This window comes from Lethenteron reissneri, chromosome 7 (assembly GCF_015708825.2).
Source record: "Lethenteron reissneri isolate LAM-NWPU_2019-01 chromosome 7, ASM1570882v1, whole genome shotgun sequence".
Taxonomy (NCBI): Eukaryota; Metazoa; Chordata; class Hyperoartia; order Petromyzontiformes; family Petromyzontidae; genus Lethenteron; species Lethenteron reissneri.
Genome location: NC_083785.1, coordinates 271,135 through 292,363, shown reverse-complemented (window position 1 = coordinate 292,363; position 21,229 = coordinate 271,135). Strand labels below are relative to the sequence as shown.

The window sequence follows — 21,229 nt, the reverse complement described above, 5'->3', positions numbered from 1 at the left end:
CTATTAACATTCCTTTCCTTTGTTAATGCTACCCCCTGCACCCTCCCTTTTGGTGCTGCTGATCCTGCATAATGCATGGGCATAATATGACTTTGAACCCCCCCCGCCCACCTCCTACGCATTTTCCATGAAAATGCTAAATTCCTCTTGATATGCACATTCTTTTTGTTAAGGCGCTCTTCTTCTACCTCCAACCCAGCTTATATATAAGCTCCTAGCTTGGCAGTGTCTCATTCTTCACCTGAAGACGGCTGCTTGCATTGTAGCCGAAACGTCGTGAGAATGATTTTATTTTATTATGTTTTATTTTTATTATTTTATTACTTCCCTTCTACGTGACTTTACCGAAAGAACCAAGAAGATGAATCCCTGCAGTCACGAAAGCTTTAAATCGAGACATAATAGTAATTTAACTAATTGACATATCGCAAAAGAACATCAACAAGAATGATATATCAACATTAACAACAAAAAGATGAATGTTTGCATCAACAGCATCAACAGCATCAACAGCATCAACAACATCAACAACATCAACAACATCAACAACATCAACAACATCAACGACCCCCCCGAGAGATGATGGGCCAAGATGACCACCCCTCAAACCCGGATGTGAACCTGATGATTGCGAGTCACCTAAGGCACTGTAACTACTTCAACACGTGCCGTCAATGGCTGCAAAATTCCAACGCAGGGCTCAAGAGTAAGCAGCTCACCTTGCTCTGTTCCTCTATCTGAGTGCCACGCCGCCAGGCCTCCGAGAACATGGTGCTCACGATGCTCTGGGAGCGCGTGTGGCTCCCCGACGTCGCGTCCGACATGCCCACTTCCGTGTGGCCCGAATGGGACTCTGCATGAGAAACGGGTGATGAAAACATGGCAGGCCCCCCCAGGGAAATGCGTCCGTGGATTCGTGGTGTCCCCGTGCCAGGACATGTGCCGAGCGTTTCTTCTCTCAAGCTGATGCCTTTTGCTACTCGCTGTGGGGAATATTGAGCAGTGATGATTATCTGGGGTAGACAGAGCCAAGTTCCTGCCTCGCTGCACTTGCTAGAATGCAATGTAAAGCAGTTCAGGGCGATTTGTGATCCGACACTCACCGATTCACTAAAGTCACATGCTCACTGTCAGTCAGTCACCTCCTCATCACTCTTTCATTGCTACTATATTGTTATTGTTATGATGCATACATTGTTATTTTTCCTGTGAATTTGACACATTAATTACAACACCCATTATAAGGATTTGGGTCTGCCAGTTTATTTTTAATTTTTAATCAACACTGTTCAACAACCAAAGTTCAGCTCACATCACACCCACCTACCCACTCACGAAACCACCTACTTGCCACACTGCAGGTCACTACGCTTCTCCTTCTGCTTCTTCCTTTACCTGCTCCACTTTGGAATTCCCTTCCATCATCCCTTTTCCCGACCTCTCATGTAAACCTCACTTAATGCAACAAACGTTATAACTCCTTAACTAGTACAGATTTATCTTCTTGGTTCTTTCGGTAAAGTCACGTAGTAGGGAAATAATAAAATAAAATAAAAATTACATAATAAAATACAATTCTCACGACGTTTCGGCCACAACGCAAGCAGCCGTCCTCAGGTGAAGAACAGGTCTGTACTATATACTGCCATATACAAACCCAACATTAAATTATATATACCACCCCATACCTTAGACTATACATTGTAATATATAATAAATTACAATGTATAGTCTAAGGTATAGGGTGGTATAGTAATGCAGTATATAATTTAATGTTGGGTTTGTCTATGGCAGTATATAGTACGGGGTAGATCCGTGTGATGTAAGGAAAAAGTTTAGCTGGAGGCATAGTATATTTTTTGGGACGTAGAATTGTAATGTATGACTTACTGTTAGTAGTCTTAGTTCTTTCGGTAAAGTCACGTAGGTAAAATTTATGAAAATAAAACAATACAAATAACGACGTTTCGGAGGCAACACAAGCTTCCGTCTTCAGGTGAAACCGTCACAGCAAAATATCTGTACCTTATATAGTGGTTAAGGGGGGAGGAGCCAGGAAGGGCAGCGGGGGAGGAGGAGTTGTGAAGTGGTCAATTACTGCTTTTGTTATACTGCTGGGTGGGTAAATGAATTCGATACGATTAAGCCGCTCTTTGTTATGCTGTTTGTGCGCAAGTCACTGTGGGATGAATGGACTCGTGGTCAGGGACGTGTTGTGCAAGTAACTGTGGATGTACATAATAGAAAAGGAGCAGAAATGCCCATGTTTATACCAGTGTGGCTGACAATAAAGAGTACTGTTAAACGTTAGGGATGTTAACACTCGGTGAAGTAGAATAGTGCCTGTCAGATAAGATGGTCCAAAAATGTGTAATTAAATATTTTTTGCATGGTTGATAACATCTTTCCAATGATTACTAAGTTTGTACTCATCATCACGGTTGAAATTATGTCTGTGTTTGTCCTCCTCCCCCGCTGCCCTTCCTGGCTCCTCCCCCCTTAACCACTATATAAGGTACAGCTATTTTGCTGTGACGGTTTCACCTGAAGACGGAAGCTTGTGTTGCCTCCGAAACGTCGTGATTTTTATTGTTTTATTTTTTATTAATTTTACCTACGTGACTTGACCGAAAGAACTAAGAGTATGAATCCTTGCAGTCACGAAAGCTTCAAATCTAGAATTACTGTTCGTAGCTCAGCTTATTGGAGAGTATATTTAGTATATTTATATTGATGTAGTTTATATTTTAGTTTTTTACGTGGTGGTTTGCTGCTGCAGCTCCTTACTATTAAAATTCCTTCACTTTATTACTGCTAACCTTACCTCCTCCCTTTGTTGCTGCTAATCCTACATAATGCACGGGCATAATGACTTTGAGACCCCCCCACCTCCTATGCCATTCCACAAGTAGTGACTAATCCCATATCTGCATTTTCCATAAATATGCTAAATTCATCTGTTGATATGCAAATTCCTTTGTCAAGGCGCCCTTCCTCCCCTAACCCAGCTTAAATATACGCTGCCAAGCTTGGTGGTGTTCATTCAGACGCTGTCTTTCCGACAGACCTGTTCTTCACCTGAGGTCGGCTGCTTGCGTTGTGACCGAAACGTCGTGAGAATTGTATTTTATTATGTTTTATTTTTATTATTTTATTATTTCCCTTCTACGTGACTTTACCGAAAGAACCAAGAAGATGAATCCCTGCAGTCACGAAAGCTTTAATACAGATTTGATTATAGTGATGTTTGTTGTTGGCCGCTTTACATTATGGGTCTTTTGGCCTGTGCTCAGCAAGTGTTTATAAAAAACGGACATGGTAAAAATACACAGCTCCATAAACAACAGCTGTACATGTTTCTCTATATGTGCTTATACTCATGTACAGGCACACAATACGGAAGTCCCTCGGTTAACGTATTTAATCCGTTCCACACAAACTACTGTTCACCGAAATAACTGTTAATCGAATTCACTTATAAGTTGAAAAATAAGTAAAAATCACTGAGTATGTAAGAGAGCCGTTTCCACTGCCAAAACAGAAAGCGTAATGTAAACAAAGGCAGTCAAGGTCTAAGCGCTCACAAATGGGCGTTGCTGACTGACTCGTGCATGGCTCAGCCCCACTTGTGAGTGCTCGGACTGGCTGAAATTGGTGCCCGCGTGCATGACGTGAACATCCTGTTAATCAACATTTTTATATAAGTCGAAACCATGGGGAGTCCTATGGGAGGTGAAATGTTAACTGAAAAACCGGGAACCGATGTCACTGTTAACCGAAGGACTACTGTATGACTACCCATTCCTGTGTGCCGTGCCAGCCTTCATAAGTCTTCGCAAACAGCACTTGACCCAACAGTCTGATAAAGCTATACGGGGGGATGCTTTGTCTTTGCCTTTATTTTCGTGTATACAAATGAAGTACCGTTGATGACGCTTGGACACCGTTGTTGGGCACACGTATTTATTCGTACAAGTAGTCACACTGCGGACATACAATACTAGAGGGGTGTATCGGCCCCCTCACCCAGATAGCTGGGAATACTCTACTAGCTACCCCTGACCTACCTCCTAGTCCTCCACTAACGGGCTAGGGGAGGCTATCTGGCCCGACACTGGTCAGTCGGGCTACGGTACCCGGAGTCCCAGAGTACTAACTCTGGTTCACGGGACCCCGCCACTGGCTCGGTCCTGCGCGGCCCTGACAAGGGCGGCGTCCCAGGGGAGTCCAGGGCCCTAGCTAGTCGATCTTCCGTCTTCCCTCCTTTACTCTAAAACTCAACCCCGAGCTCTCCGGCTCATCCCTATTTATACCCCCCGGAGGATCACAACCCCCCCCGGGCAGCCCCCCAGGCCGCCCGGTGCGGACGTCGTTGCGGGCACCTCCCCGTGTACTCACGGAGCCCCGCAACTGTGTTTGTTACCCGTGTGATCCTATGCATACAGCCCCCCTGTAACAGCCCTACACAAACATGCAAGGCAGCTTTAAGAACCAGGGGATGGAGAACAAAAATTGCTTCTGAAATCCAGCAGGCCGCGATTGTAGTCAACTCCGAAATTCCGCAAGGCTAAACATCGTTTTGTTTAAAGTAGATATGCAAGTTCCAGTGAGTCTGGGACGTGGCTGCCGTTGCTATGGACGAGGTCGTCGTCGTCCCCCTTTTACAGCCAAAAAACTGCCGAGCAGACAACCCCATGCAACATGGCCACCGTGACATCATTGCTCTGCGCGCGTTCAGCAAGTCTGTGGCTGCTTATTTACGTGTATTGGAAATTATATACATGTTATTATTCATAATATGCGCTATAAATGTAATTCACGTTCATATTATTGGTTCTTTTGGTAAAGTCACGTAGAAGGTAAATAATAAAATAATAAAACATCATAAAATAAAATTCTCACGACGTTTCGGCCACAACACAAGCAGCCGTTCTCAGGTGATGAAACAGAGCTGTCGGAAAGACAGCGTCCAAATGAACACTGCTAAGCTTGGCAGCGTATTTTAAGCTGGGTGGGAGGAGGAGAGCGCCTTGACAAAGAAGTTTACATATCAACAGAGGAATGTAGCATATTGATGACAAATGCAGATATGGGATGAGTCACTCCTTGTGGAATGTGTAGGCGGTGGGGGGTCTCAAAGTCATATTATGCGAGTGTATTATGTAGGATTAGCAGTAATAAAGGGAGGGAAATTTTAATAATAAAGAACTGCAACAGCCCAAACCACTGCGTAATCAAGCTAGTGCATTATGTGGAAAACAAAAAAGGAGTTTCTAAAGAACTACACATACCCTACTATCATACAATAAACCGATGTGAAAAAGCTAAATATAAGCTACATCAATATAATCAATGTACTCAATATATTCTCCAATAAGCTGAGCTGTTAACATTAAGTAACTGGGTATACACTACACTATATTATGACTACCATATAGTAAACTGATAAAAAGCCTAAAATATAAACTACATCAATATAATCAATAAACTCAATATACTCTCCAATAAGCTGAGCTACTAACAATAAGTCATTTTGCATTACACTTCTATGTCGAAAAATGTGTCGGTTTTATCTTTAACGTTAGCACCTACGGAAAGCGGCGAGCGTTGTTCAGACAGACGAGTCCATCTATGCTCGGAACGGAGGAGGGGGGAGATAGAGAGAAACAACCATGGTGCGCTATTCTGTCCTGTGCTGCAATACAACTATGCTACAAACTAGACTACTATACATCATAATATTATACCTTCCAATCTAAACTACACTGTATGATATCGTATACACAGCCCTAACATCATGCATTATATTGATATGCCTCCAACTCAACTTTTTTTCTACATCACACGACTATACACCGTACTATACACTGCCATAGACAAACCCCAACATTGAATTATACACTCCGTTACTATACACTACCCTGTACCTTAGACTATACATTGTAATATTACACTACTAGCTGTACTACTCGGCTTCGCCCGGGACTTGGATCCACCACGCCTGGCCACCTTTGTCTCCCCAGTGGCGATGTTCACACACCACACCAGTTATTCGTTTGAGGCCGAGTCGACCTAGGGGAGGCCCAGGAGCAGTTGAAATAATCGTTACCGGTGGTGGCCGTGAGCGGGAATCGAACTCGGGTCGCCGGGTTCGTAGCGCGGCGCGCTAACCACTACACTACAATGCGCGGGTCACGTGACAGATTTGACGTCACAGCTCACCTGCTGTGCAAACAATATATGCATTCTTGAGGTCCCCTCCAAAAAACAAAAACAAAAGTGTACTTTTATAATTTTTGCATGGTGTACAGTCTGGAAAGTACCAACATGGCAAATTTGCAGTTTGTTGCATGTCGGGAAGTACGCTAAACATTTTGAACAGACACACATATTCACAACTTTGCCTTTCCTATATATAGAGATGTATTATTCTACAAACCCTACTGTATACCACACTGTTGTATATTCACTATACAATTACGATACTATATATTATCTTATACATTCTATTAAACATTACACTATTGTACTATTTATTATTAAACAATCTACTAAACACCATACCATTGACTGTCGCGTGAAAGGTACTAAGAGGAAGCAAAGAAATATGTCAGTGGGAGAGTGGTAGCAGGAAACTTGCAGCGGAGCAAAGACTCCGATCAGTGAAGAGAATACAAAAGCTATATAGTCAATGCCAGAGAATGGAATGCGGTCTGAAAGTCACCGTAAACGTGAACACAATCAATCAAGACCCGAAATAGTTTATCACGTCCTTCCAATAATTGCTGAGCCAAAATCCATCTTCTCGGTTGAAATTGTCTCTGTGTTTGTATATGTGGATAGCCTCATGAACGAATCTCTCATGGTAGCCAAATGGCTTGCAGATAACCTCCGTCTTGGAGAAGTCAACGTCATGTGAGCCCACTGAATTATAACAATGGTCTGCCACGGCTGAGGTGTTGGTCCTACTGTGTTTCGGGTCTGCTTTGTGTTCACGGATGCGGTCCGAGACATGTCGTTTGGTTTCTCCAATGTAACTGCTACCACAGAGGGACCAGATCACGGATTTTATGTACTGTGTTGAATCGGACCTGGATCTTGTGTTTATTCAGGATTTTTTAGATCTTTTTTGTGACCCCCGCCTATCTCCGGTTGTAGCCAACGTTTTCATGTAGAAATTTGAGGCTGACACCATCTAGACTGCCACTCTACACCCGACCTTATGGAAGAGGTACGTGGATAACACTTTTTTCATCTGGCCACATGGCCGGCCTGCTCTAGACCAATTCCTCGACCACATCAATTCCATACACCAAGCCATCAGATTCACCATGGAAGTTGAAAAAGATGGCAAGCTACCCTTTTGGATGTCCTAATCAAAAGGAGACCTGATGGTTCAATGAGCCACTCTGTCTACAGAAAAGCCACCCATACGGATGCTTACCTAAAACCAGATTCCCACCACCATCCATCCCAGAAGAATTCCTTCATCAAGACTCTACACCATCGAGACCAATGCATCTCTGACCAGGAACACATTGCCAGTGGACTCAAGCACGTACACCAAGCTTTCAAGGATAATGGTTACTCCGACTACACAATCTGCAAAGCCATCACTCCAACCATGAAGAAGGATCCTCTTGAGGAGCCATTCAAAACCATCACCTTACTCTACATTGCGGGGGTCACAAAAAATATCTCCAAATTCCTAAATAAACACAAGATCCAGGTCCGATTCAACCCAGTACATAAAATCCGTGATCTGGTCCCGTCTGTAAAAGATGTGATTCCAGACATACAGTACCCTGGCGTCTACAAACTAAGTTGCCTCTGTGGTAGCAGTTACATTGGAGAAACCAAACAACATGTCTCGGACCGCATCCGTGAACACAAAGCAGACCTGAAACACGGTAGGACCAACACCTCAGCCGTGGCAGACCATTGTTATAATTCAGTGGGCTCACATGACGTTGACTTCTCCAAGACGGAGGTTCTCTGCAAGCCATGCGGCTACCATGAGAGATTCGTTCATGAGGCCATCCACATATACAAACACAGAGACAATTTCAACCGAGAAGATGGATTTTGGCTCAGCAATCATTGGAAGGACGTGATAAACTATTTCGGGTCTTGATTGATTGTGTTCACGTTTACGGTGACTTTCAGACCGCATTCCATTCTCTGGCATTGACTATATAGCTTTTGTATTCTCTTCACGGATCGGAGTCTTTGCTCCGCTGCAAGTTTCCTGCTACCACTCTCCCACTGACATATTTCTTTGCTTCCTCTTAGTACCTTTCACGCGACAGTGGTGTTTAGTAGATTGTATAAAATTGTATAAAAAAATAAATAGTACAATAGTGTAATGTTTAATAGAATGTATACGATAATATATAGTATAATAATTGTATAGTGAATATACAACAGTGTGGTATACAGTAGGGTTTGTAGAATAATACATCTCCATACATATAAAAGGCAAAGTTGTGAATATGTGTGTCTGTTCAAAATGTTTAGCGTACTTCCCGACATGCAACAAACTGCAAATTTGCCATGTGGGTACTTTCCACACTGTACACAATGCAAAAATTATAAAAGTACACTTTTGTTTTTGTTTTTTGGAGGGGAGCTCACGAATGAATATATTTTTTGCACAGCAAGTGAGCTGTGACGTCAAATCTGTCACGTGACCCGCGCATTGTAGTGTAGTGGTTAGCGCGCCGCGCTACGAACCCAGCGACCCGAGTTCGATTCCGCCTCACAGCCACCACCGGTAACGATTATTTCAACCGCTCCTGGGCCTCCCCTAGGTCGACTCAGCCTCAAACGAGTAACTGGTGTGGTGTGTGAACATTGCCACTGGGGAGACAAAGGTGGCCAGGTGTGGTGGATCCAAGTCCCGGGCGAAGCCGGGTAGTACAACTCGTAGTGTAATATTACAATGTATAGTCTAAGTGTGATGTAGAAAAAAGTGTAGTTGGAGGCATATCAATATAATGCATAATGATAGAGCTTAGATTGGGGCTGTGTATACAATATCATACGGTGTAGTTTAGATTGGAAGGTATAATATTGTCATGCATAGTAGTCTAGTTTGTAGCATAGTTGTAACGCAGCACAGGACAAAATAGCGCACCATGGTTGTTTCTCTCTATCTCCCCCCTCCTCCGTTCCGAGCATAGATGGACTCGTCCGTCTGAACAATGCTCGCCGCTTTCCGTGGTGCTAACGTTAAAGAAAAAAACCGCCACTTTTTTCGACATAGAAGTGTAATTTATAATGACTTATTGTTAGTAGCTCAGCTTATTGGCGAGTATATTTAGTTTATTGATTATATTGATGTAGTTTATATTATAGTTTTTTAAATCAGTTTACTATATGGTAGTCATTATATAGTGTAGTGTATACCCAGTTACTTAATGTTAACAGCTCAGCTTATTGTAGAGTATACTGAGTACATTGATTATATTGATGTAGTTTATATTTAGTTTTTTCACATCGGTTTATTGTATGGTAGTAGGGTATGTGTAGTTCTTTAGAAACTCCTTTTTTGTTTTCCACATAATGCACTAGCTTGATACGCGGTGGTTTGGGCTGTTGCAGTTATTTATTATTAAAATTTCCCTCCCTTCATTACTGCTAATCCTACATAATACACTCGCATAATATGACTTTGAGACCCCCCACCGCCTACATATTCCACAAGGAGTGACTAATCCCATATCTGCATTTGTCATCTGTTGACATGTAAACTCTTTGTCAAGGTGCTCTCCTCCTCCCACCCAGCTTAAAATACGCTGCCAAACTTAGCAGTGTTCATTAGGACGCTGTCTTTCCGACAGCTCTTTTTCTTCACCTGAGGACGGCTGCTTGCGTTATGGCCGAAACGTCGTGATAATTGTATTAATAATGTTTTATTTTTATTATTTAATTATTTCCCTTCTACGTGACTTTACCGAAAGAAACAAGAAGAAGAATCCCTGCAGTCACGAAAGCTTTAAATCGAAATGTAATTCACGTTATTATTAATGTTTTTTCTACATGAATGTTGGAAATATTTGTTATTTTATAAAAAATACTAGCGGAAGTACCCGGCTTTGCCCGGGTGAAAAATATCTTTCTTAAAAACCTTACATATATATACACAGATACTAAGGTATTGTCAAAGCCCGGTGGGCTGTTTGTACATTTTTCCACCAACAAATATATAAGAGGCTTTCACAAGTCCAAAAAGTTGTAGAAAGTGTGGGGTAAATAGTTGATGTCAAAATGTTTCCGAAAATTGTGGTCTCCCCCCCCCCCCTCAAAAAATATCTTTACCCCTCGTAGGTATATATACTAACAACACCTTACATACAACAGAGGAAGTGGTATCTATTGACTCTGTAGTAGTATTTACTGACTGTACCGTAGTATCTACTGAGCCAGTAGTAGCTACTGACTGTGTAGTAGTATTTAGTGACTGTAATAACTACTTACCATAGTAGTATATACTGGGCCTACAGTAGTATCTACCGACTATATACTCGTAACGACTAACTGTATAGTATCTGCTGACTCTATAGTGTATCCACTGACTATAGTAGTAACTACAAAATCTATAGCAGTATCTACTCACTCTATAATAGTATCTACTGACTCTAGTAGCTACTCACCGTGGTAGTATGTACTGACTGTATAGTAGTATGTACTGACTGTATAGTAGTATATACTGACTGTAGCAGTATTGACTGACTGTAGCGGTATATACTGACTGTTTTAGTATTTACTATAGCGGTATCTACCAACTCGATAGCAGTATCTACTATCACTACAGCAATGTATACCGACTGAGGTCGTACCTGCTATCACTACAGCAGTGCATACTGCTGTGTTGGTACCTGTGTAGTAAGTATATGGAGGCTTGACGACAGGATCGGAGGCACACTTATTTATTACACCAACACAGTTATTTACAGGTCACTGGGCTACAGGGATTTCTCGACAGCTAACCCCTCTAACCTATACCACTTCCTCCACTACGGGACTAGGGGAGGCTATCTGTCCCAGCTTGGTTAAGCTGGGATCCCGGCTCCCTGAGTCACCAGACCAGCTTCGTCTGGGCTCTCGGGGCCACGCCACCGGCTTGCCCTGGTCGGCCCTTATAAGGACAGCGAGCCAGGGGAGCTCTGGGGCCTACACTAGCTGGTCTTCCGTCTTCTCTGGTTATAGCTGAGTCCCGACTCCCGAGCCTTTCGGCTCATCACCTTTTATAGGACTTGCCCCCAAGGGGGGGGCCCGTGGGGGATACACATGCGGACGTCGGTGCGAGCGCCACCCTTGTGTACGGCCGTAACCCCGCCCCTTGTGTTTGTTGGCCATCCGTGGCCATGCATAATCACACCTCAACATTCGTAGACATGCGCAATTACACCTCTACATCACCCCCCCCTGTACAGCTCGCAGCCGTCCCCGGCTGCAAAAAAAAAAATCAGAATAAAGGTGCATCCCTCACAAAAACCCCGTGTGTGCCTCGCGTAATTTTTAACAAGAACAAGAACAACGAGAGGAAGAGAGAGAGAGAGAAAAAAAAATAACCCGACGCACCCCCCCCCGGATAACACCCCAAAACCAACATATATATACACTCCGGGCGTCACCTTTCCCATCGTCCGCAAGGCCCCCCAACGGCCGACCTCACAACACCCCTCCCCTTTTGTCCGCAAGGCCCCCCAACGGCCGACCTCACAAAAGTCTGCGCGTTTTGGCGCGCGTTCTCGCGGCGGGTCCGTCACAAGGGTCCGTCCCGGCACGCTCAGTGACGGTCGTTGACGGTCCGGGTGCAAGAGGGTCAGGCTCCGCTGCCGAGTGACCCCCGACCCCTCCGGGAGGGGTTGGTGGGCGTGGGCCCGTCACTCCTGTTTCACCTGGGGGCGGAACAGTTGGCGTCAGGTTAGGCGAGTGCAGCGACGACGGGGAGTCGGCGACACCCTCACACGTTTGGCCATGCGTGTGTGTGTGTGAACCCCGGGGCGGCGTGACGAATGGTTTTAACCTTGAGGGGTGCACATACCACCGGCGCCTCCCCCATTTGACGCGAACACATTGCGGCCGCAAAACCTGCACGACCTCCACTGGCCCCCGCCACGGCCGTACCAATTTCGACGAGGTTGCCAGCGGCACCTGAGGACAGTGCAACCACGCCCTGTCCCCTGGTACCCATTTGACCACCTGCACCCGCCCCAACCGAAGCCTCTCGTTCGCCTTCTGGCGGAGTTCAGAATTTTGCACGGCCGCTTCCCGCGCCTCAGACAATTGAGCGATGTTAAATTTAACGTGTTCGGACAACTTAGACTTCGCCTGGAGCGCCGAGAGCTTCAGCTGGGTCGCCACAGGAGGGTTAACTTCGCGCCCATACATTAAAAAGAAAGGGGAAAATCCGGTGGCCGCATGGGGAGCCATTCTGTAGGCCTGCAACACACCGGCTATGCGGAGGTCCCAATCCGTCTGGGATACCGACACCTGCTGGGACAGCATGGACGTGATGGTCCGATGCAGCCGTTCCACCATCCCGTCAGTTTGTGGGTGATACGGAGAGGTCCGAACCTTCTCCGTACCCAAGAGGTCGCACACCTCACGTAGGAGTTTACCAGAAAAATTCCTACCCTGGTCAGTAAGCAGCCGTTCCGGAGCACCCTTGTCGAGGACATAGCCCTGGACAAAGGCCTCCGCGATGGCTGCTGCCGATTGGTTCGCCAGGGGCCAGGCCATAGGCCATCTCGTGAAGTATTCAACCCCCGTTAGTAAATACCTATTGCCCCTGGGTGTAGCGGGAAATGGGCCAAGTATGTCCAGAGCGACGAGCTCGTTAACCCTGGAAACTTTTATGGACTGCAGCGGAGGGTTGGATCCCCTAGCAGGTGGCTTCCTCTGCGCGCATTGCGTGCACGACCCCAAGAGGTCCCCCACGTCCTTTTCCATGCCCGGCCAGAAGAAATCTAGCTGGAGCGTGGCAAAGGTCTTATGAACCCCCAAGTGCAGAAGCCGCTCATGAACAGCCCATACCACCTTACCCCTTAAAGCAGCAGGCACCACGAGCCGCTGGCGCCGGGTTTTACCATTCCAGTGCATCAAAAGTCCCTGGAACAACCCCCACGAGTCAACGTTTTCCACCCCCTGGCCAATCCCCCCGGCGCGACGGCGCAGAGCGAGGAGGGAGGTGTCCTCCATTTGGAGGCGACCCCATTCCGCGACTGACAACCCCAGCAACGAATCCCTCCCTTCTTGCTCGATAGGACCCGAAACCGAAGGTGCATCGGCAGCGGCCACGAGGACCGAATCGGTGGTGACGTTCGGAGACCTACAACGCCCCGAACCCAAGAGGCACGCGCACTCCGAAGTGGGTGGCAATCGCGACAGGGCGTCAGCGTTCGTGTGGCGGAGACCCTTACGATATGTGGTGACAAAGTCATAGTCTTGGAGAATCTCCAACCATCGAGACAACTGGCCCGATGGTTGTTGAACCCGCAGGGCGTATTGTAGGGCCGCATGATCTGTACGGACGGTGAACCGCCGACCGTACAGATACGGGCGGTACTGCTGAATGAAATAAACAATCGCCAATAATTCCCGACGGGTAACGCAGTACCGCTGTTCGGCTGGAGACAGTACCCGACTACCGTAAGCCACCACATGCTCTACGCCCCCAATGAGCTGGGACAGCACGCCCCCGATGCCCGTGTTACTTGCATCTGTATCGAGCAAGAAGGGTTGTGAAAAATCCGGGTAATTCAACGGCGGCGCCCCCACCAAAGCATTCCGGAGGGCGCGAAAAGAAGCCTCCTCCTCCGGCCCCCAATGAAACCTGACTCCCTTGGACGTCAAGGCATGCAAAGGTTTCGCAATCGTAGCGAAGTCAGCCACAAATCGCCGATAATACGACGCGAACCCAATGAAACTCCTGACCTCTCCCACAGAGGTGGGAGTCGGCCAGGAGCTGACGCATTCCGTTTTGGCGGGATCAGTGGATATCCCCGAGCGCCCAACAATGTGACCCAAATATCGCACCGATTCGCGGAGTAAATGGCACTTCTGTGGTTTAAATTTCAAATTGGCAGCCCGCATTTTGAGAAAAACAGCACGCAACCTCTGGAGGTGTTCCTCGAAGGATTTGCTAAAGACGATGACATCGTCTAAGTAAATCAAACACGAATCCCATTGCAACCCTGCCAAGACCAATTCCATTAACCGCTGAAAAGTTGCCGGCGCAGAATGTAAACCCATCGGCAAGCGGTTAAATTGGAAGAGACCCTGCGGTGTCCGAAAAGCAGTCTTAGGTTTTGATTCGTCATCCAGAGGAAGCTGCCAGAATCCAGATAGCAAATCGAGGGTGGAAAAGAATCGCGCCCCCGCCAAGGCATCGAGCGACTCATCCATTCGAGGAAGCGGGTACGCATCTGCCACAGAGATTTTGTTCAGACGCCGAAAGTCGACACAAAACCGCAGTGATCCGTCGTGTTTTTTCACCAAAACGATCGGCGCGCCCCACGGGCTATTGGAAGGGGAAATGATATCGGCGGCTAGCATGTCATCAACAGCCGATTTGACATGATCCTTTTCGGCGGGACTCAACCGAAAAGGATTTTGGCGGATTGGCGCGCTGTCACCCGTGTCAATATGGTGTCGCAGCAATTTAGTACAACCAATATCAAATTTGTGTTGACTAAAAACGTCAGCAAATTCGCTCAGAAGAACTCGCAGCTGCGCGCGCTGCGAGTCGGACAGGTCCACTGAACCCGCGCAAAGCGCATCCAGCCAACCGTCATCACAGTCCGAATGCGGTCGCGACGGAGGATCGGTGGATACCTGACCCACGAGTGGTTCCTCATAGGGTACCGGCGTTGCGTGTGCAAGCACGGTCCCTTGAGGAACCACGGCCGTTCGCGATCCCACATTAAGGACTGCGATGAAGGGGTCCCCATCCCCTCTCACCATGGTCTGAGCCGCGAGCAAATCTGGTCCATTTACCCCGGCCCGAGATGGTCCCAACAAGACCCCCCGATCCGCAACCCCTTCATTAAACGGCCGACGCAATCTAAGAGGGACGAGCATCTGAGCCCCCGGAGGCACGCGCACAGTTTTTGTGACGAGCGCCTGCACGGTGGCAAACGCCCGACGCTCCGTGGTGGGGGAAGACAGAAATGTAACGCGTCGGCCCGATGGGAGCTCAATGCACCCTTGGTCAATAAGGATGCGGATGGGCATTTTGGCCAGAAAATCCGTCCCCAACAGGCACGGAACCGCGAGTGAGGAGGAAACCAAAACAGGCCCGGATAATTTAATGTCCCCAATGCAGATAGTGGCGCGGATTTGGCCAATAATGCCCAGAGAGCCCCCGTTAGCGGCATAGCACGGCACGTCAACAGGGAGCAAGGGACGACTTTGAACGGGAAGGATGTTATAAATTAAATCAGATATAATGGTCGCCGATGCCCCTGTGTCAATTAAAATCCGCACCTCTACCCCATCAATGTGACCGACCACGACCGATGATCCCGCCGACGCAGCAACGACACGATGGGCGAGCTCCGACCACTGACCCGGTTGGAGCGCCCGCCGCATTACCGAACGATCGCGCGCGACGGATGGGGAATTTGGAGCCCTGTTTAGTTGGGCGCGTGAGTGTGTGTCGGATGTGTGCGTGGGCCAAACGTGTGAGGTGCCGCGACTCGCCGTATTTCTCTGCTGGAGCTTGGGAGGAGACGGCGTGGCGTCCTGACGAGGTGTCGCCCCGCGCTGACGGGGAGCCCGGCATCCTGACGCAACGTGGCCTTGCAGGCCACAGTTGTAGCAGCGTGTGAGCGCCCCCGATGTCCTGGGCTGCTCCTGGCGGCTCGGTCCATTCCGAGCCTGTGGTACTGCCGCTCTCCATTCCCCTCGCCGCTCCACCCCGCAGACCTCCTCCGATGGGAGGGCGGTAGCCGCCATGGCATGGCTGGCCGCCCCCTTTGCCGCCTTTCGACGAAGGGACCGCAAGCCCCCGTGGATGTGGCGCGCGACCAGCAGGGACGACATCTCTGAGTCGTCTTGAGCCAGGACGTTGACGTCCAGCTCATCAGCGAGTAGCAGCAGCTTCTCAGCCACCATGGCATCCACTCCTTCCTCGTCCATCCTTGGGAAAGCAGCCTTCGCTAGAGCCAGGAGAGCAGTCCGGAAGGCCAGAGGTGATTCGTTGGTGCCCCGACGCCGATCGTGGAAAAGCTGCCTGCAGTCCGAAGGCGGCCCATAGACGGCTGACAGCAGCTGCAACGCCAGGTGTAGGGTGGCGCGCTTTTCCCTCGGCGCCGAGGTGAGGGTAGCCAGGGCGTCGTTGTCCAGCATCGCTGGCAGCGCGCGTAGAGCCTCGGCGTCCGTCCAGTTCGCCATCTCCTGATGAGCGATGAACCGTCTCTTGAAGCCGCCCCAGTCTCCGTCTGCGCCTACGAATTCTTTCAGAGGTGGCAGACGCTGCTGCAAGGCGACGTCCGTGGCTGTAGATCGCTCTCCGTCGCTCCCCGCCGATGATACAGTGTGGGCGGGCTGTGCACATGGCATCGCCGGTCGCTCCGATGTTGACGCGCCGGCCGGTGTTGATGATGTCACGGCCTGTGCTTGGCGCTCAGCAGTCACGTGACGCGGGCCGGCCCCGCCGTCCGCTCGCACTGTAGAGATGGCGGGAAATTTAACCGCCAGCCGCGTCGGGGTGGCGGGAAACGTTGCCGCGCGCCGGCTGCTGTCGTCGACCCGCGCTGCCCCTCCAGCCCCCAGCCGCGTGATCTCCTCCAACGCAGCGGCGGCGGCGTAGAGCAGTTCCGCCAGGCGGGAGTGGGCCAGCCGGAGTCCTTCAGCCGACGCATCCCCCCCCTCTTGTCGTAGCGGCACGGGCGTACTTGGCCCCGGCTGCTCCGATCCGACCCCGGCTATCTCTGGTGTTGAATCGGCCGCGGCGTCTTCCATCTCCGACTCCTTGGTACGTGTCGTCCCTCGTGTGTCCATCGTTTGGACGTTTTACTTCTGACACCAGATGTAGTAAGTATATGGAGGCTTGACGACAGGATCGGAGGCACACTTATTTATTACACCAACACAGTTATTTACAGGTCACTGGGCTACAGGGATTTCTCGACAGCTAACCCCTCTAACCTATACCACTTCCTCCACTACGGGACTAGGGGAGGCTATCTGTCCCAGCTTGGTTAAGCTGGGATCCCGGCTCCCTGAGTCACCAGACCAGCTTCGTCTGGGCTCTCGGGGCCACGCCACCGGCTTGCCCTGGTCGGCCCTTATAAGGACAGCGAGCCAGGGGAGCTCTGGGGCCTACACTAGCTGGTCTTCCGTCTTCTCTGGTTATAGCTGAGTCCCGACTCCCGAGCCTTTCGGCTCATCACCTTTTATAGGACTTGCCCCCAAGGGGGGGGCCCGTGGGGGATACACATGCGGACGTCGGTGCGAGCGCCACCCTTGTGTACGGCCGTAACCCCGCCCCTTGTGTTTGTTGGCCATCCGTGGCCATGCATAATCACACCTCAACATTCGTAGACATGCGCAATTACACCTCTACACCTGTTATGATGACAGCAGTGCATATTGTGGTGGAACCTGCTATGATTACAGCAGTGCATACTGCTGTGGTGGTATCTGCTATGATGAGAGGAGTACATATTGTGGTGGTGGTACCTGGTATGATAACAGCAGTGCATATTGACTGTACTCATCATTCACCCTCACTATTCACCACTCACAACTCACCCTTACCACTCATCCTCACCACTCACCACTCCCACTCACTATTCACCATTCACCCTCACAACTCACCACTCACCAACCTCCCTCACCACTCACTCTCACCACTAACCCTCACCACTCTCACTCACCACTCTCCCTCACCACTCACCACTCACTCTCACCATTCACCCTCACCATTCAGCCTCACCACTCACCCTCACCACTCACCCTCACCACTCACCGTCACAACCACCACTCACCCTCACCACTCAACTTCACCCTCACTACTCACCATTCATCCTCACCAATCACCACTGACCACTCTCCACTAACCCTCACCACTCAACCTCACTACTCACCCTCAAAACTAACCACTCTCTCACCACTCACCCTCACCACTCAGCACTCACCCTCACCACTCACCCTCACCACTCACCCCTCACCGCTCACCACTCACCCATCACCACTCACAACCACCACTCACAACCGCCACTCACCCTCACCACTCACCCTCACAACAACCACTCACCCTCACCACTCACCCTGACCACTCACCACTCATCCTCACCAATCACACCCTCACCAATCACCACTCACCCGCACTGCTCACCCTCACCACTCACCCCTCACTAATCACCACTCATAACCGCCACTCACCCTCACCACTCACCACTCACCCTCAACACTCACCCTCACCACTCACCGTCACCACTCACCCTCACTAATCACCACTCATCCTCACCAATCACACCCTCAACAATCACCACTCACCCTCACAACTCACCCTCATCACTCACTCTCACCACTCACTCTCACCACTCACCACTCACCCTCACAACAACCACTCACCCTCACCGCTCAGCACTCACCCTCACTACTCACCCTCACCACTCACCAGTAATCCTCACCAATCACACCCTCACCAATCACCACTCACCCTCACCACTTGCCACTCACCCTCACCACTCACCACTCACCCTCACCATTCACCCTCACCACTCTCCCTCACCACTCTCCCTCACCACTCACCAGTCACGCTCACCACTCACCCTCACTACTCACCACTCACCCTCAACACTCACCCTCACCACTCACCCTCACCCTGACCACTCACCCTGACCACTCACCACTCATCCTCACCAATCACACCCTCAACAATCACCACTCACCCTCACCACTCACGCTCACCCTCACCACTCACCCCTCACTAATCACCACTCATAACCGCCACTCACCCTCACCACTCACCACTCACCCTCAACACTCACCCTCACCACTCACCGTCACCACTCACCCTCACTAATCACCACTCATCCTCACCAATCACACCCTCAACAATCACCACTCACCCTCACAACTCACCCTCACCACTCACTCTCACCACTCACTCTCACCACTCACTCTCACCACTCACCACTCACCCTCACAACAACCACTCACCCTCACCGCTCAGCACTCACCCTCACTACTCACCCTCACCACTCACCAGTAATCCTCACCAATCACACCCTCACCAATCACCACTCACCCTCACCACTTGCCACTCACCCTCACCACTCACCACTCACCCTCACCACTCTCCCTCACCACTCTCCCTCACCACTCACCAGTCACGCTCACCACTCACCCTCACTACTCACCACTCACCCTCACTACTCACCACTCACCCTCAACACTCACCCTCACCACTCACCCTCACCCTGACCACTCACCCTGACCACTCACCACTCATCCTCACCAATCACACCCTCAACAATCACCACTCACCCTCACCACTCACGCTCACTCACCCTCACCACTCATGCTCACCACTAACCCTCACCACTCACTAATCACCTCTCACAACCATCACTCACCCTCACCACTCACTCTTACCACTCACCCTCATCACTCACCCTCACCACTCACCCTCACAACAACCACTCACCCTCACTACTCATCCTCACCAATCGCACCCTCACCAATCACCACTCACCCTCACTGCTCACCCTCACCGCTCACCACTCAACCTCACCCTCACCACTCACGCTCACCCTCACCACTCACCTCTCACTAATCACCACTCACAACTGCCACTCACCCTCCTCACTCACCCTCACCACTCACCCTCACCAATCACCACTCACCCTCACCACTCACCCTCACCATTCACCCTCACCACTCACCCTCACCATTCACCCTCACCACTTTCCCTCACCACTCTCCCTCACCACTCACCCTCACCACTCACCAGTCACTCTCACCACTCACCCTCACTACTCACCACTCACCCTCAACACTCACCCTCACCGCTCACCACTCACCCTCAACACTCACCCTCACCGCTCACCACTCACCCTGACCACTCACCACTCATCCTCACCAATCACATCCTCACCAATCACCACTCACCCTCACTTCTCACCCTCACCCTCACCACTCACCCCTCACTAATCACCACTCACAACCGCCACTCACCCTCACCACTAACCCTCACCACTCACCACTCACTAATCACCTCTCACAACCGTCACTCACCCTCACCACTCACTCTTACCACTCACCCTCACCACGCACCCTCACAACAACCACTCACCCTCACAACAACCACTCACCCTCACTACTCACCCTCACCACTCATCCTCACCAATCACACCCTCACCAATCACCACTCACCCTCACTGCTCACCACTCAACCTCACCACTCACGCTCACCCTCACCACTCACTCCTCACTAATCACCACTAACAACCGCCACTCACCCTCCCCACTCACCCTCACCACTCACCCTCACCAATCACCACTCTCCCTCACCACTCTCCCTCACCACTCTCCCTCACCACTCTCCCTCACCACTCTCCCTCACCACTCTCCCTCACCACTCTCCCTCACCAGTCACGCTCACCACTCACCACTCACGCTCACCACTCACCCTCACTACTCACCCTAACCACTCACCCTCACCCTCACCGCTCACCACTCACCCTCACCACTCACCACTCATCCTCACCAATCACACCCTCACCAATCACCACTCACCCTCACTGCTCACCCTCACCACTCACCCTAACCACTCACGCTCACCCTCACCACTCACCCCTCACTAATCACCTCTCACAACCGTCACTCACCCTCACCACTCACTCTTACCACTCACCCTCATCACTCACCCTCACCACAACCACTCACCCTCACTACTCATCCTCACCAATCGCACCCTCACCAATCACCACTCACCCTCACTGCTCACCCTCACCGCTCACCACTCAACCTCACCCTCACCACTCACGCTCACCCTCACCACTCACTAATCACCACTCACAACTGCCACTCACCACTCCTCACTCACCCTCACCACTCACCCTCACCAATCACCACTCACCCTCACCACTCACCCTCACCATTCACCCTCACCACTCACCCTCACCATTCACCCTCACCACTTTCCCTCACCACTCTCCCTCACCACTCTCCCTCACCACTCACCCTCACCACTCACCAGTCACTC

The 21,229-nt window shown here is 49.9% G+C and overlaps 1 protein-coding gene across 2 annotated transcripts in view; it reads right to left on the bottom strand.

Annotated features, from left to right (window-relative positions):
* RAPH1 (Ras association (RalGDS/AF-6) and pleckstrin homology domains 1) overlaps positions 1-21,229 on the bottom strand; it is a 96,114-nt gene that overhangs the window by 14,545 nt on the left and 60,340 nt on the right. For both annotated transcript variants that reach the window (XM_061572837.1, XM_061572844.1), the window contains one exon: positions 720-853. In XM_061572837.1, the coding sequence (XP_061428821.1) occupies positions 720-853 (134 nt within the window). The remainder of the gene's footprint in view (positions 1-719; positions 854-21,229) is intronic.